Below are 14,179 nucleotides of genomic sequence, written 5' to 3' on the forward strand. Positions count from 1 at the left end.
TAACAACCTCTTGCCCCCAATCTTCGTTATGCTTCAACTTGGCTTTAATGCATACTTTTTGATGTGTTGGTTGATGTATCGTCCTTCATTTGGCTTCATTTGGCTAGATAGTTGCATGTTGCTACTTTGTCTGTCGATGGATTGCTTTTGTAAAAAAGATTTATTAGATTTAAGAGTGCATAGTAATTTTGTTCTAAGTTTATTAGATTTAAGAGTGCATAGTAATTTTGTTAGAAGAGGTTTATGGATTATTGGTAATCATAATAATAATAATAATAATAATAATAATAATAATTTTAATTTATGAAAAAATAGTTGAGACCATTCTTCTAACAAAAAAGTTAATTATAAACCAATATAAGGACTATTTTAAATTTATAAATTAAAAGGCAAAAGAATTAAAAAAAAAGTATTTTATTATCCCAATAAAAATAAATAAATAAATATCAATACAATCATAACTCTGAACATATAAAGAGCTTACTACCTTTCCTAAAACGTCCGATCTTTTGGTCTTCTCCTTTTCCCCACTTTCTTGAATTCATGTCGGTACGATCATTCCTCTTTCCCTTCTCCATTGATCACGATTCCATTTTATTCCATCCGATTTACTTCCCCTTCTTCAATTTACTTATCTGTCTTGGATTGCCTTCTTGATTTTTCCCATTTTTTATTCTTGGAGATTTCGCGATGCTTCTCATGCCTACCTTTTCTTCCCCATCATGTTTTTTCTTTGAATTGAATTTGTTTCTCTTGCCTGATCTTATCATCTGGTGGACTCTATATTATCATGTTCATCGGGTTTTTTCTTATCAATTGATTGATGGAACTTGATCGACTATGTATATTACTCGACTCTGTTCTGATTGATAATCAATGTTTTGAACCCTAACTTTTGATTGTTGCTATTAATGATGGGTTATAGACACATGTATGCTTATTTTAACAGGAGAAGGGTCAGCCACTACCTAAGTTTGGTGAATGGGATGTTAATAATCCTGCTTCAGCAGAGGGCTTCACTGTGATCTTTAATAAGGCAAGAGATGAGAAGAAATCCGGTGGCCAACCTGAATCACCTGGAAACGCGCCCAAGGCAAAACCTGCAGCAGATCCTGCCAAATCTCAAGCTGTAAGATGTTTTGAACGCATCTTTATGTATAATTGTTTGTTGCGCGATTTACCGCTTGTTCATGCACTTCAATGTGCCATTATGGTAATATATATTATTAGAATGACAAAGATATAATGGTCACTAGCTAAGAATTAGATATGAGTAGAGATAATGGGAAGAGATGGAGGCACTGTGTAGTTGGTTTAGACTTGAGTGAGATTGCTCATGAGAGGAGGTTCTTAGTATCACTGACACTTGGGGAGTCATGGTGAGATCCCACATCGGTTGGAGAGGGGACAAAACATTCCTTCTAATGATGTACAAACCTCTCCCTAATAGATGCGTTTTAAAACGTGAGGTTGACGGCGATACGTAACGGGCCAAAGCGGACAATATCTACTAGCGGTGGGCTTGAGTTGTTACAGTCGTTTTTTGTAGTTTCCTACCTTTTATATTTCATTGTCATTTCAGTTTGCTTTGCTTTCCATTAAAATACATACTTCTGTTCTAAGAATTATCTTATAATTGATATCTCCAATTAACTAGAGTTTTGTGCTTGTTTAGTCTTCAAAATGCAATAATGATCTAAATGTGTTCATTTTTCATTGAAATGCAATAGATTTTGGACTATGGAATGAAGCTCAAGTCCTATATATTTATTTATCCTAATCAACTAACAATGACTTAAAAATGGGAAGATATGGATTTATTTGGCGATATCTCATTGGTACCATTTCTTTATGAGCTGTTACACCTTCCCCTCACGTTGATGATTTTTCTGCTGTTCCAGAAGAAATGGTTCTGCTGCATTCAGAGCCCGTAACCGTGTTGCTCTGTGATCGTCTCCACTGGTTTTCGATTGCAGTCAGCCTGCTATACTATTCGCTTCTTAGTCTTCATTCATGGAGGAAAAAAGTTGTGAAGAATTTTACGTGCTTCGTTTGTGGTGCTGTGAAGTGTTGGTATAAGCTGACCTGTGCTATCTAATTTGTTTTTACTTCTTTTTTGTGGTTTTTTTAAGAACGCATGTTGCTGCTTAGATCTGATATTGAATCTCTAATATTGTTTGTTAAATGGTTTCTTTGTCTCTTTCCATTTTCATTTTCCCCTGTAGAAGATTTTCGATTACTCGGAAACAACCCTTTAGAGAAAGTCCATGCCTCATGGAGCATAATATTCTCTTGCTTTCTAAGCATGGAGCATAATATTTATGTTGAAAATGTTGGCAAACATTAGAAGAAAGAATAATACGAACATAGATACTCGTTACAACGATTCATAATGGCGTATTAGACGTTGAGAAAGTAATTATTCAACCATCTGAAGCTGATAATCTTATAAGGATGAATAGTTTTAGCTCTAAACCAAATTTGATGATTTCTTTTAGTTTCATTAAAAACAGAGAAACAAAAAAAAACTCAACCTTTCCAGCACTTGTTCTGCCATGCTTGTTGTTGTATGTCTGCTGGAGTTTGAATCTGCCATGGATATGAGATTATATTCTGTAGGTGCTCGAATACAGGCTTCCAACTTTTTTCTCGAACAGGCGACGTAGAAGGAAAACTTGAAGACTGCTTGCACCGATGAGCGCTGCTGATTCGAGAACAGCCTTCAGAATCGCCATTGTGCTCATTGCGTCATTCACTGCGAAAAAGGTACTTCACTTACTAAATGCTAGAAGTTGTTGGTTAGATCTGATATTTCAATTAATACAAAGGAATAGATTGTATATCAAATGGGTTAATAGATGAACAATACCTTTGGCTTGTCGCTCTGTCTGTGCCTCTAACCATTGCTGTTCAAACTCAATAACGCCTAAGGTTTCTCCCAACTTCTTTATTTGAGCCAATAAAGGGCTCAAATGCTCTGTAAATTTCATTTCAAACCCAAATGAGATGAGCAGAAAAGTAATGGGGAGTATGAATTTCAAAGTAAAAACTTTAGGGTTCATCAAAGGAATTAATACCATCTTTTACATGCTGTTCATCATCATCATAGAACTCATAGTAATGATTGATATGGATATCAAATTCTATGGTCTCTTGGTGAGGTGAGTTGTTGATGAAGCAGAAGTGATATCGCCCTTTTCTAAGAGAAATAAACTCAAATTTCTCACTTGTTTTCCCTCTAATTTCTTCAATTCTCTCCCCTAAAGGCCCTTTCACCTGTACTTTGCAAATCACATTTAATCATAACAAGACTAAAACATGAACGGATGACTTAGTTTCGACATTGAGAGTCTTAAAACGATGCTCGAATTTATAAAATTGGAGTTGGGAAAGCCTGATTTGTATTATATTTAGGTTTGTGTCACTGTGATGAACAGATCACATCACAGATCTATGATCTGTAAATGTTACTAAAATGCCAGTTTTATAGAACTGTCTATTCAAAAATGAATACAAACATATTGAAAAAACTTATTTTTGAACCCTAATGCATAGAACTCTAATTTGAATCTCATTCACCCATACATACGTGCAAAACAAAAGGCTCAGTCCTTAATCTCTATAACGTATGCAACAGCAACACGTATATACAATCAGATTCAATGTCTTAACCCTAATTCACGAGCCAAACATCTCATAAACATGCAAATGAATACAAACAATCTAGACGAATCTAAGAGAGAAAAAGAAAGAAGAGTAATTGATAAAAGTGGTCACCAAAAGATCAACGCCATTGTGAGCATGATGTCGCCAGGTATGAACGCTAACGACGACAAAAGAGAGATAAATGGTATCTCTAATGAATTCAACGTTGTGAGAGAAGCATTCTTCTTTGTCAATCACAAATCTAATCCCCAAAACTGGGTGTGATGATATGAACAAAGCCGCCATGAAAATAAAAAACCTGTATTTTGACTTCCCACTTCCCATCTCCATTTTTTTTTTTCTTAAACTTCACAAATAAACAGAATCGAATGAATTCAAGGAATGGGTTGTTTATACAAAAAAAAAAATAAATAAAAAAATAAAAAATAATAATAATTTATGCTATTTTTTTTTATCCCCGAAAAATTTGAGATTTTTTTTTTTCAAAATTATTAGGGATTTTGCGATCAGTATATAACTATAAATAAATGAAAATTGTTTTTCAAATAACAACAAATTAGTTAAATGGTTGGTTTTATGGTTAAAAAAATCTTAGAAAAGTTTAATTTTATGTAATTATTAGTTTAAAAGAGATAAATCAAAATTTAAATATATATATAACAGAATATAATATTAAGATATGATATCTAGAATATATACGATCACTAATATATCCTCCAAATATTATTATATCGGAAAGAAACAAATAAAAAGTAACGATGTTCCAAAAGGGAAGTTTGTTGCATCGACGTATAAAGTGAAGTGAGAGGCTCCAGGTTTGAAAAAATTGGGGGAGGCAAGATCGTGTGGAAGCGAGTCCAGCCCATTGTTTGTGAGCCTTTCCTGTGTGAATGTTGAGAATGGTGCGATGGGTCAATGATGTGGGTCGTGATTCTCCATTATATTGCGGAAAAATTGGACGGATCAGGCGCCAGCATGGAGGAACATTGCAGAGGATGTTGCCTCTTCTTCTCCTTCCTTTCTCTCTGATTCCAACTTTGTCTCAAACACCCATTTCAATTCCCAACTCTTTTGAACAACAAAAACCATCTCTCAATTCGATACTGCGTCTTAGCGTATTATATCGTTTTGAGAAATACCCTTTTGCGCTTTCTAGACACATACGATCCTTGGGTACTGGTTTTTTGTTCTTTTTTTCTGGGCTTCTTTCCTTTTTTTCTCGATCTTTTGAGTTTGTTCTTCTGGGGTTTGGATTTCGGCTTGTGGGTTCGATGGAGCTTCTTCGTGGACAAGGCCGACGATTCGGGTTGTTGTTTGATTTTATGATGATGAAGTGATTCTTCTTCATTTCCCGCTTTTTGATCGTTTCTAGGGTTTGTCGTTTTCTTGGCTTTGGTGGAGTCATTTTCAGGTTTCATTTCTCATCTGTTCTTCTGGGTTTTCTTTGTGTTCATGATTGCTCATTGAATATCTCTCAATTAATTTAGTTTCGCTGTAAGTTTTTAGTCATTTGGTGCTTGAAATGGCTGCCATGGAAGCTTTCACACTTTGCTATGAAATGTTGGGCTGTTATGGGTTTGTTTGACTCGAGAATCATCTCTGATTGATTGTTACTTGTCTGATGGGATAGGAAACTTTTGTTGATACTTGTTCTTGTTCTTAATATTTTCATGAAGAATTGTAAGAATTGTTGTGGATCATTGACCTTAGGTTAGGGGAAGCTACCGTTTATACGACAGCTCTGCTTTCTCGTCTTGCGTCCTATGCAATTTATGTTCCTCTGTTACTGCCCTGTGAAATCTGGATTTTAGTTTCGTGATCCTTTGAACTTATATTGATCGATATCGAATGTTGAGCGTCTGAGCTTTGTCGAAATGAATAATGGTCTTTTGAACATGTACAACCATCTATGTTCTCATTGATGATACAGTTTAGGAAGAAATCTGAGGATTATATTAGATTTGATGTTCTTGTAGCTGTAAGTTGTTTGTGTATACTCCTTTCGCCTGATGTCGGTTTGTTCGAACAGGTAGAATTTGCGTAATACGTAGGAAATGAAAAGTAAAATGGGTGTGAAGGATCATCAAATCGCAACTCACTCGCCGAATGCCAAAGTAGTAGGCGAGATCGACACTAGTTCACCGTTCCAGTCTGTCAAAGACGCTGTCAACTTGTTTGGTGAGGGTGCTTTCTCAGGTGAACAACCGGTTGTGAGGAAGACGAAGCAACCTCGTTCTGCAGAGGTTCTTATGGAAGCTCTTTATTTGTTGTTTTAGGTTCTTTAAAAAACGTAAAAGAAAACGGTTTATGATGTTGCTGATGTTTTTGGTTCTCGTGTCGACAGAGAGTGTTTGCAAAGGAGACTCAACTCCACTTGACAGAAAAAGAGCTGAAAAAATTAAAGGATCAGCTTAAGAATGCTGAAATTACGAAATCCGAAGCGCTTGTTGAACTAGAAAACAATAAACGAGCTGTTGATGAGCTGAACAAGAAGCTGCAGTTGCTGAGGGAATCGAAAGAATCTGCCATGAAGGATTCGGAAGTTGCCAAGGCTCGAGCTAAGCAGCTTGAGGAGGCAAATGGAAGCAATCATTCTGGAAATGATCCGGGTTGGAAACAAGACTTGGAAACAACTCGAGCTCAGTACATGATAGCGATTAGAGAGCTAGATGCTGCAAAGCACGAATTGAGAAAAAATCGTCAACATTCCGATGCATCTTTGGAAGCGAAAATTGCTGCGTTGAAACAGGTGACGGCTGCTGGGGAATCGTTCAAAACACACAAGGTGAAAGAAAATGAGCTTTCTAAGGAAATTTTGGCTGCCCAAGAATCTATTGAAAAGCTCAAGCTGGCATCCCTGCAAGCACAGCAAGAGCAAAAGAAGATATATGCGGAGAAGGACATTCAGAGACGGTCGTATAAAGCGGCTCTTGAAGAGTCGGCGAAAAAACTGTTTTCTTTGCAGAAGGAAATTGATCCTGATATCAGTAGGAATCTTGAATCGCAGCTGAGCGAGACGATGAATGAAATCGGGGAACTGCAGAAACAAATGGAAGATAAAAAAGCTTCGGATTTAGGTTCCGTGAAGAATGTCACCTCGGAGCTCGATGATGCAAAAGGGTCCCTACAAAAAGTAGCTGAAGAAGAAAGATCCCTCCATAGCCTGGTTGAAGCTCTGAAGTTGGAACTTGAGAATGTGAGGAAAGAACATTCAGAGCTCAAGGAGAGAGAAGCCGAAGCGGAATCTCTTGCTGGTAATTTGCACGTCCAGCTTCGGAAGAGCAAATCTGAACTCGAAGCATACCTCGCAGAAGAATCTAAAGCAAGAGGTGCTTGTGAATATATGCTATCGACTCTCAACCAGCTGTCGTCGGAAACTCAGAACGCTAGACGAGGAGAAGAAGAGATGAAAAAGAAAGCAGAAGAATTGAGGAAGGAAGCAGAAGCCACCAAAATTGCAATGGAAGCAGCTGAGAAGCAGCTGAGAATTGCAGTGGAGGAAGCTGAAGAAGCAAAAGCAGCTGAAGCAAGAGCCCTTAATCAGATTAAGGAACTGTCTGAGAGAACCGATGCGGCACGAGCTTCGACTTCTGATTTTGGGGCTAACATCACTATCTCTAAGGAAGAATTCGAGTCGTTAAGCCGGAAAGTCGAGGAGTCGGACACATTAGCAGAAATGAAAGTGGCTGCTGCATTGGCTCAGGTTGAAGCTGTGAAGGCTAGTGAAAATGAAATTATAAAGAAGTTAGAAGCATCCCAGAAGGAAATTGAGGATATGAAGACTGCAACTGGGGAAGCTTTAAAGAGAGCCGAGATGGCAGAAGCAGCTAAGAAGGCCGTGGAAGGCGAACTCAGAAGATGGCGTGAACGAGAGCAGAAGAAAGCGGAAGAAGCTGCATCGAGAATTTTGGCTGAAACAGAGTTGTTGTCTTTGGAATCATCTTCAAGCCACCATAGGCTTCAAAAGCAGAACACGACAGTGAAAACAGTCGAGACGAGCCACAACATGTTTCAAAAGCTGAACACGACAGTGAAACGAGTCGATTCGAAAAAGTTGGAGAAAGATAAAACCTTTAAGAAGGTACTTTTTCCGAACCTTAGCGGGTTATTTATTAGGAAAAAGAACAAGGTCGAGGGTGGATCTCCCTCCTACCTGCCTGGTGAGAAGTCTATGTGACATTCTTTTGCTCGACGTTCGTGTTACTCGAAATATTCAGGTGAGATATATATAATCATTGTATGTACATTTGTTGCCTGTAAATTTGTGTTCAGGTAACCAGAAATTGTAAGCAACATCTGGATGAGTGATTTTGTATATGCGATGGCTTGTTAGATTATTGATTGAAACATTTTGTATTGAGATTTGTTTGCTTATCAAAGCTTGATTTGATCTCTGAACTGAGAAGGGTTCTTAAAACTTCTTGTTCCTATTGATCTTTTAGTTTTGTTTGAGAATTCAAAATAAGAGGATCGAACCATTTCTTTTGATGGCATCTCGAACGAGACTAGCTTAAAGCATAGTTTAGAGAAGCCAATGTATACAAAAATTGCTTTGTCCTGGAACCAATGGCAGTAGTAGATACTGTATATAAGCTTTCTATGTAGTAATAACACACTAGGCGTGTAGCTTACTAGACATGATTAGTGTTCTTCATTCATCAGTCTCCATTGACTTTAAGGCCATTCATGGAATAGCTGAGAGCATTGTTGTGGTTTTCCATCTTATGGAACTCTGTTTCGATTGTTTTGGCGATTTCGACGTCTCTTGGATCTGGTTCTGGGAAGTCTACATGAAATGATCCCTGTTTGATTGGAACAATGGGCTCTCTGACTGCACCTTGCTGATGAATGTAATTGTAGAGCTGTTGATGGAATGCACTGTCGTAGGAGAAACAGTTTTCTGTAGTTCCATTCTCAGAGTGCCGAGATGATCCTGATCTTTCTTTCCGACAAAAATGTGGTAGTGATGCATAATCCATTACCTACAGATGAGTTCCAGACATCAGAAACAATAAAACATCATGTTGAAGATGAAATTTGTGCATATGATGCCACATTGTTCTTTCAATTCTCTACCATGGCTGGATATAAAGCTGTTAAAGCATCAGAGGAATGAACAAGCTACAGGTCAAATCTGATCAGAAAAAATATACTACATTCAGCTGAAACTAGAACTTTAAAGCGGTGAATCACTTAAGCCCTGCAACTTTATGTAGTTCAGAAATTAAAGGATGAACCTAATCAACATGGTATAGAACCACATGGATATCAAACTGGATTCCGCAGTAGAGCTGCTAAAAAAGCAGCTATCTGCAATTGATGGTTTGGATTCTTCACAAGCATTAGCATATATCAGGAAGAAATACAATATATCAGGAAGAAATACAATGACAACGGTGAGATCTCACATTGGTTGGAGGGGAGAACAAAACATTGTTTATAAGAGTGTAGAAATTTTAAGGAAAAGTCCGAAAGAAAAAACTCAAAAGAAAGACAATATCTTCCAGATATGATATGTGATGCAATATCTTCCATATCTTCTGGGATAGAAGGATATGATATGTGATGCAGTGTACCACCTGTCAGTGCCACCCTAGTGGAACAACTTTCAATGAAAAGTGGTGTTATATCTTTTCCACTAATATGAGAGACCTTTACTTCTCTAGAAGGAGGGGGGAGGGGGGAGGGGGGAGGGGGGAGAGAGAGAGAGGCAAGCTTGCCTTTAGCAGTTCATCTCGCCCACAGTTTTGTAGCACTTGGATTTTTCTCCTTGTCCTCTCTTGCAAAAGAGGTTTTACGACCTGTCAGCAAGGACACAATAAATCATGTGCATATTCCCTTAAAGATGACCCACAGTCCCAGTATTTTTTTCTTTTTTCTTTTTTCTTTCTGGTATATTCAGGTATATTGAGAACATTTCTCCAATATGAATTAATATAGCCACAAACCTTCCAGCAAGCAGAAAATACATATGGAACATTTACGATGTAGTAAGTATCAGTCTTCTCGGGATAGTTCAAGTCGTCAATGGTAGATATGACAGTCAGAAGCTGCATTAACCAAAAATGAAAAGAGCATTAACAATACGAAATCTGTATGTAGAAGGAAGCAACAGCTGCATACGCGGAAGGAGAAAACGATCAAAGAGTAAACAAGCAACCATGTTTTGGGCTTCCCATCAATGGAAAAGTGGAAAATTCATTCTATCAACTAAAGTTTGACTAATTTTGGCTTTCTCAAACTTGTGCATATTTGATTCAAAAATAGAGCTGAAGGTAAGGAAATGTTGTAGTTGTGACGTAGAAAGAATTAAGAAGTACCTTTATTTGATTCAATGCTGAAAGCTTTAAACCAGTCATATCCAACACCTTGAGGCAGGTGCTTATATGTCGTCCCTGCTTCTTTGTCGCAGCAGGCTACAACAAACCGAGCATTTTATATTAAATAACAATTACAAGCCAGAAAGGTGATTGAATGATCTTAAATACTTACCAACACAACGCGATCCCTATATTCATTCATTTGGATGTGTGACTGCACATAATAATGAACCTAGAAGAAAGAACCCATGTAAATTACCCTTATCTGAGAATATTATATACCCAATGTAATGAATTTTGTCAGATATTTAGTTAATGTGATGTATTTTATCTGAGCATATTATTTGATCATGTCTCAAAAGTTCAAAATTAGTTTTCTAGTCTCTCAGCTTACAGAAAAGGCTACCCAGACATGGTAACATAGAGGAAAGCAAATCCTTACAGATGCCTTGTCAAATGTGCTTTGACCAACACCAACAGCTATGACAGGAAGACCCTGAAAACATAATGCATAGAGGAAAAGAGGAGCAAATAAATGAGGAACAAGGTCACAGCTTTAATGAGGGAAGAAAAGTCGATTTAATTTCTAGTAGCAAAATATAATTCATGTTGCGTGTGGGTATCTAGAAAATGTGTTAAAGATCAAATATTGAAGAACAACATGATTCTATTTATGTACCTCTTTTGAGTATCCAGATAATCCTACCAACTGAGAGTCTCGTACTGCTCTGTATAGCTCAGGGGGAATGATTGGTTTCTGTAATAACACGAGGTATAAACTAAATGTTGTACAAGTATGTAAAGCCAAAAGGAACCTTAGACTTCAACACATAATAATAATGAGACGTATGGTACCATCTCTGCTTGCTATTGTCAATATAGTTATTATGTTTGGGTAAGAAACTGGGTTTCCAGTGAGAAAAATGAAAGAAAAACAAGGGCATATAAAAAAGACAGCCCACCAAAAACAAAGATAGCAAGATGGAGCCCAAAAACCAACTACAGAGAGATTCTCATTACAAAAAAGATTCACAGAGAGATATAGCTATACTAAAAGCCTAGGGCATCAAAATTTTCAAAATATCAATTGAAATTTAGATTCTAGCATGGTAACTGTAGAAATAACGAAGACATAATATTATGGCAATTGCTACGTTTGCCATTTTTTCATTACTGAAGACTTCAAATGAGGCATTGAACCACAAACAAGATGCTTAGACTTCTCACGTTCCAGCCATTGCTGGTGGTAGTAGTGGCTGTTTCTACATTTATATTCTTTTAATCTTCTGCTACTGATGAAATAAAAATGTATAACAATATGCATCAGTTGGGGGAATAAAAGGTATTATAATTATAGCAAATATCACACACTTATTTAACAATAACAGAAGAAAAAGAACTCACTGACAATATGTTGTCAATCTCATTTTGTATCCTCCAATGTAGACAATCTATTAACTGAAGATTTGGAGGCAAAAGAGGGAGAAAAAAAACAAACCAAAAGTGAGTGAGGAACAAACAAAATACTTAACTCCTAAGCTGACTGACTTATCTAACCATTTTGTGGGCTTTGGCTACATTCCAGTCCCTTGCCTTGAGAAAGCGTTCCAAAGTTTCTTCTGGATGTCCTTGATGCATATTCTGGAGATAATAAGACAGTCCCAGTTCATACGTGAGGAAGTAGTCTATAATTATCCCACACAAGTTTCTTTCTCATTATTACTGTTATTAAAATTCAAGCTCAAATTCTTTTCAAGAAGGAAGCTGCATTCGTTTTACACCCAGAAATCTAACCCTTCCAACACTTTCACCAATCCAAAACTTCAATTACTTCACCCAGAAACCAACCAATCACCACTGGTTCAGTCAAACAACAATTTGATCTTCTTCTCATAGAACTCATAAAATTTGATCTGAGATGGAACATTTTTTGTGTAAAAGCAAGTAAGTGAACATCCCAGATCAACTAAATCATGATCTTGATTAAAACAATAGAAAATAAACAAGAATCAATTGATTTCTCTGGACTGGTTAAATTTGTTCTAGCTTCAACTACAAGGCAGCGCCATTTCGTACCAAGAATGAATGTCGTTCTTATTAATAAACGCAGTGCCATCACAGAAACAGATCTAAGTCACACAGAATTTTACGAATGAACAACTCAAGCTGCTATCGAGAAATTAACACTAAACAGTAGTTTAAGATCGAAAACCTCCAATGTCGCATTACATTTTGTTTTATTCCCATAATCTAATCGAAAAACAGATCGCAGTAGATAAAGATAAAAAATCAAAGAACAAACCTCAAACGAGTTCTTCAGTGATCCATCGACTGTTAGGCGATGAAGAAAAGAAAATGTTAGCAAATACACATCACAGAACAAGACGAAACTAAGTTTCTAGAGATCACCTTCATTGATTAGCAGTTGAAACTGCTTCATAGCATCCTGATTAGCGATACCCATTTCTTCCTTCACCTTCCTTTTCCAGAAACTTGGACAGAAAGTGAGAAGGAATCTCAAAGATATGAAAACAAAAAAGAAATGGTTAGCTTCAAATTCAAAGATGATCCTCTCTCTCTCTCCCTCGGATTTGAACTCCAAGTGAAAAATTAGTAATGATTCACAGTTCACCCGAATCTGGACATGTGATGGGAGGGAGAATCAGAGTGAAAACAACATTTTGATTTGAAGAAGAGAGTGAAAACGAGAGGGAAATCGCTTTACAAAAATTGAAATCTGAAGAAACGCGATTTCAAATCTAAATTGAAGAGCAAAATCCTCTGTCAATCAAATACTATTTGCTGAAAAGAACAGCTACAAGAAAACAACATTTTAAATATAATTTTTTCATTAAAAAAAATAAAACTTTTTAATTCCCCTTTTTTTTTCAAAATTAAGATAAAAGAATTTAAAATTCTATAAAATGTTAAAATTTATTATTTTATAATTTTAAATATCAAATTTGTAATTTAAATTCTATAAATAATAATGGAAGAACATGATAAACTAATAATAATAATAATAAGTGATTTTATTTTTAATTTTACCAAAAAAAAACACAAAGTTAATAATTCATTAGATTCTAAAACAAATATATATATATATATATATTAATAATTGTAATTTGATTTTTAAAAAAAAAAAAGGAAAAGAAATAAAAACAAAGTTAATTAATCAATTATTTAATTCTGGATTTTTTTTAATTCTTATTTTTGGGAAATATATGCATTTGTTTCAAGGTTTATTATTTTCCATTTTTTGAGGAAATAATTTTTAAATTTTAAAAAATTTAGAAAAAATAAATAAATAAAATCTTTTTTTGTTTTTTTTTTTTTCATTTTTTTCAATTTTTAAAATATATTAATTTAAATATTAAAATTAGTTTTTATTTTGAAAATTTAAAATTATATTTATATATTAAATATTGTTTATAAGAATGGGTTTATTCTTTTACCAAATTGTTGGAATGTATTTTTTGTGGAATTATTTGATATGTTGATTTGATATTGCAATTGGAATCCAAGAAAGAATGACCTTAATGGAAATGTGAAGTCCATTAATATTCCAATCTCCATATCCATATTCATTATGCTTTTATTTTCTTATAATTAAATTCATTTCTATATTTTCAACTGGGTCCTGATCTGATCTGATCTTCACGTGATAACAACGTTTCATTTGTTTGTGGAGAAAAAAAGTGATTACTGTACATGCTATGATGTGTACGTAAGCTAGGAGTAACGAGAATTTTAGAGATTAGGATTAGGAAGAGTATGCTTTCTTCAAGGTGGGTTAGGTCAAAATAAGTTTGGATTGGGCTTAACCAGAATCACCCGGGAAACACTAGGTCCTTGCCCCATATGAGACCGATCACGGAACTTGGGTCAATCTTTAAAAAATTAGATTCTAGAGAACAAAAAGTCATCTCTATATTAGAGCCAAGTTTTGATCTTGGGACCTGTGGTTTATGGGCCCACAACGCTTTCGCTACACCACCCTGATTAATTAATTATTTAATTAGGGCTAATTCAAACTCCTAATTAGAAATTGAGTGTCAAAATGACCAATTTATCCCTGAACAATTTTTTTAATTTTTCACTATTTATTTTTATATTCTTCATAAATTTCGGGATTATTCTCTTCTAAATCATCTTGAAATTCAGTGTCTAACACTTTCAATAAAGTCCCACAA

General features: G+C 35.6%; 3 protein-coding genes and 1 long non-coding RNA gene across 5 annotated transcripts; 2 read left to right on the forward strand and 2 right to left on the reverse strand.

Annotated features, from left to right (window-relative positions):
* The first annotated feature begins 469 nt into the window (after window positions 1-469).
* On the forward strand, window positions 470-1,129 carry LOC111800885 (uncharacterized). The gene is made up of 2 exons (XR_015422253.1): window positions 470-545; window positions 950-1,129. It is a non-coding gene; the product is annotated as an uncharacterized LOC111800885 (long non-coding RNA).
* A 1,214-nt stretch (window positions 1,130-2,343) lies between these two features.
* Window positions 2,344-4,021, reverse strand: LOC111800146 (transmembrane emp24 domain-containing protein p24beta2-like). Its single transcript, XM_087126322.1, has 4 exons — window positions 3,778-4,021; window positions 3,078-3,276; window positions 2,870-2,977; window positions 2,344-2,755 (listed from the first exon to the last, which is right to left on the reverse strand). The coding sequence occupies exons 1-4, from the start codon at window positions 3,994-3,996 to the stop codon at window positions 2,607-2,609; spliced, it is 675 nt and encodes a 224-aa protein (XP_086982448.1). The 5' UTR covers window positions 3,997-4,021; the 3' UTR covers window positions 2,344-2,606.
* Window positions 4,022-4,574: 553 nt separating this feature from the next.
* On the forward strand, window positions 4,575-8,064 carry LOC111800809 (WEB family protein At5g55860-like). Its single transcript, XM_023684663.2, has 3 exons — window positions 4,575-5,077; window positions 5,696-5,909; window positions 6,011-8,064. Exons 2-3 carry the CDS (start codon window positions 5,721-5,723, stop codon window positions 7,841-7,843), a joined length of 2,022 nt encoding a protein of 673 aa, XP_023540431.2. The 5' UTR covers window positions 4,575-5,077; window positions 5,696-5,720; the 3' UTR covers window positions 7,844-8,064.
* A 57-nt stretch (window positions 8,065-8,121) lies between these two features.
* Window positions 8,122-12,790, reverse strand: LOC111800844 (phosphatidylinositol/phosphatidylcholine transfer protein SFH1). Of its 2 annotated transcripts, XM_023684721.2 has the most exons (11): window positions 12,396-12,789; window positions 12,289-12,317; window positions 11,544-11,627; window positions 11,391-11,444; window positions 10,666-10,743; window positions 10,429-10,482; window positions 10,159-10,218; window positions 9,987-10,082; window positions 9,615-9,716; window positions 9,387-9,467; window positions 8,122-8,648 (listed from the first exon to the last, which is right to left on the reverse strand). In XM_023684721.2, the coding sequence occupies exons 1-11, from the start codon at window positions 12,448-12,450 to the stop codon at window positions 8,325-8,327; spliced, it is 1,017 nt and encodes a 338-aa protein (XP_023540489.1). In that variant the 5' UTR covers window positions 12,451-12,789; the 3' UTR covers window positions 8,122-8,324. The 2 variants fall into 2 exon arrangements, with proteins under 2 accessions (XP_023540489.1, XP_023540490.1); XM_023684722.2 differs by lacking the exons at window positions 11,391-11,444; window positions 11,544-11,627 and having other exon boundaries at window positions 12,396-12,790.
* Between the last annotated feature and the right edge of the window lie 1,389 nt (window positions 12,791-14,179).

This window comes from Cucurbita pepo, chromosome 8, assembly GCF_057944985.1.
Source record: "Cucurbita pepo subsp. pepo isolate OVF chromosome 8, ASM5794498v1, whole genome shotgun sequence".
Taxonomy (NCBI): Eukaryota; Viridiplantae; Streptophyta; class Magnoliopsida; order Cucurbitales; family Cucurbitaceae; genus Cucurbita; species Cucurbita pepo.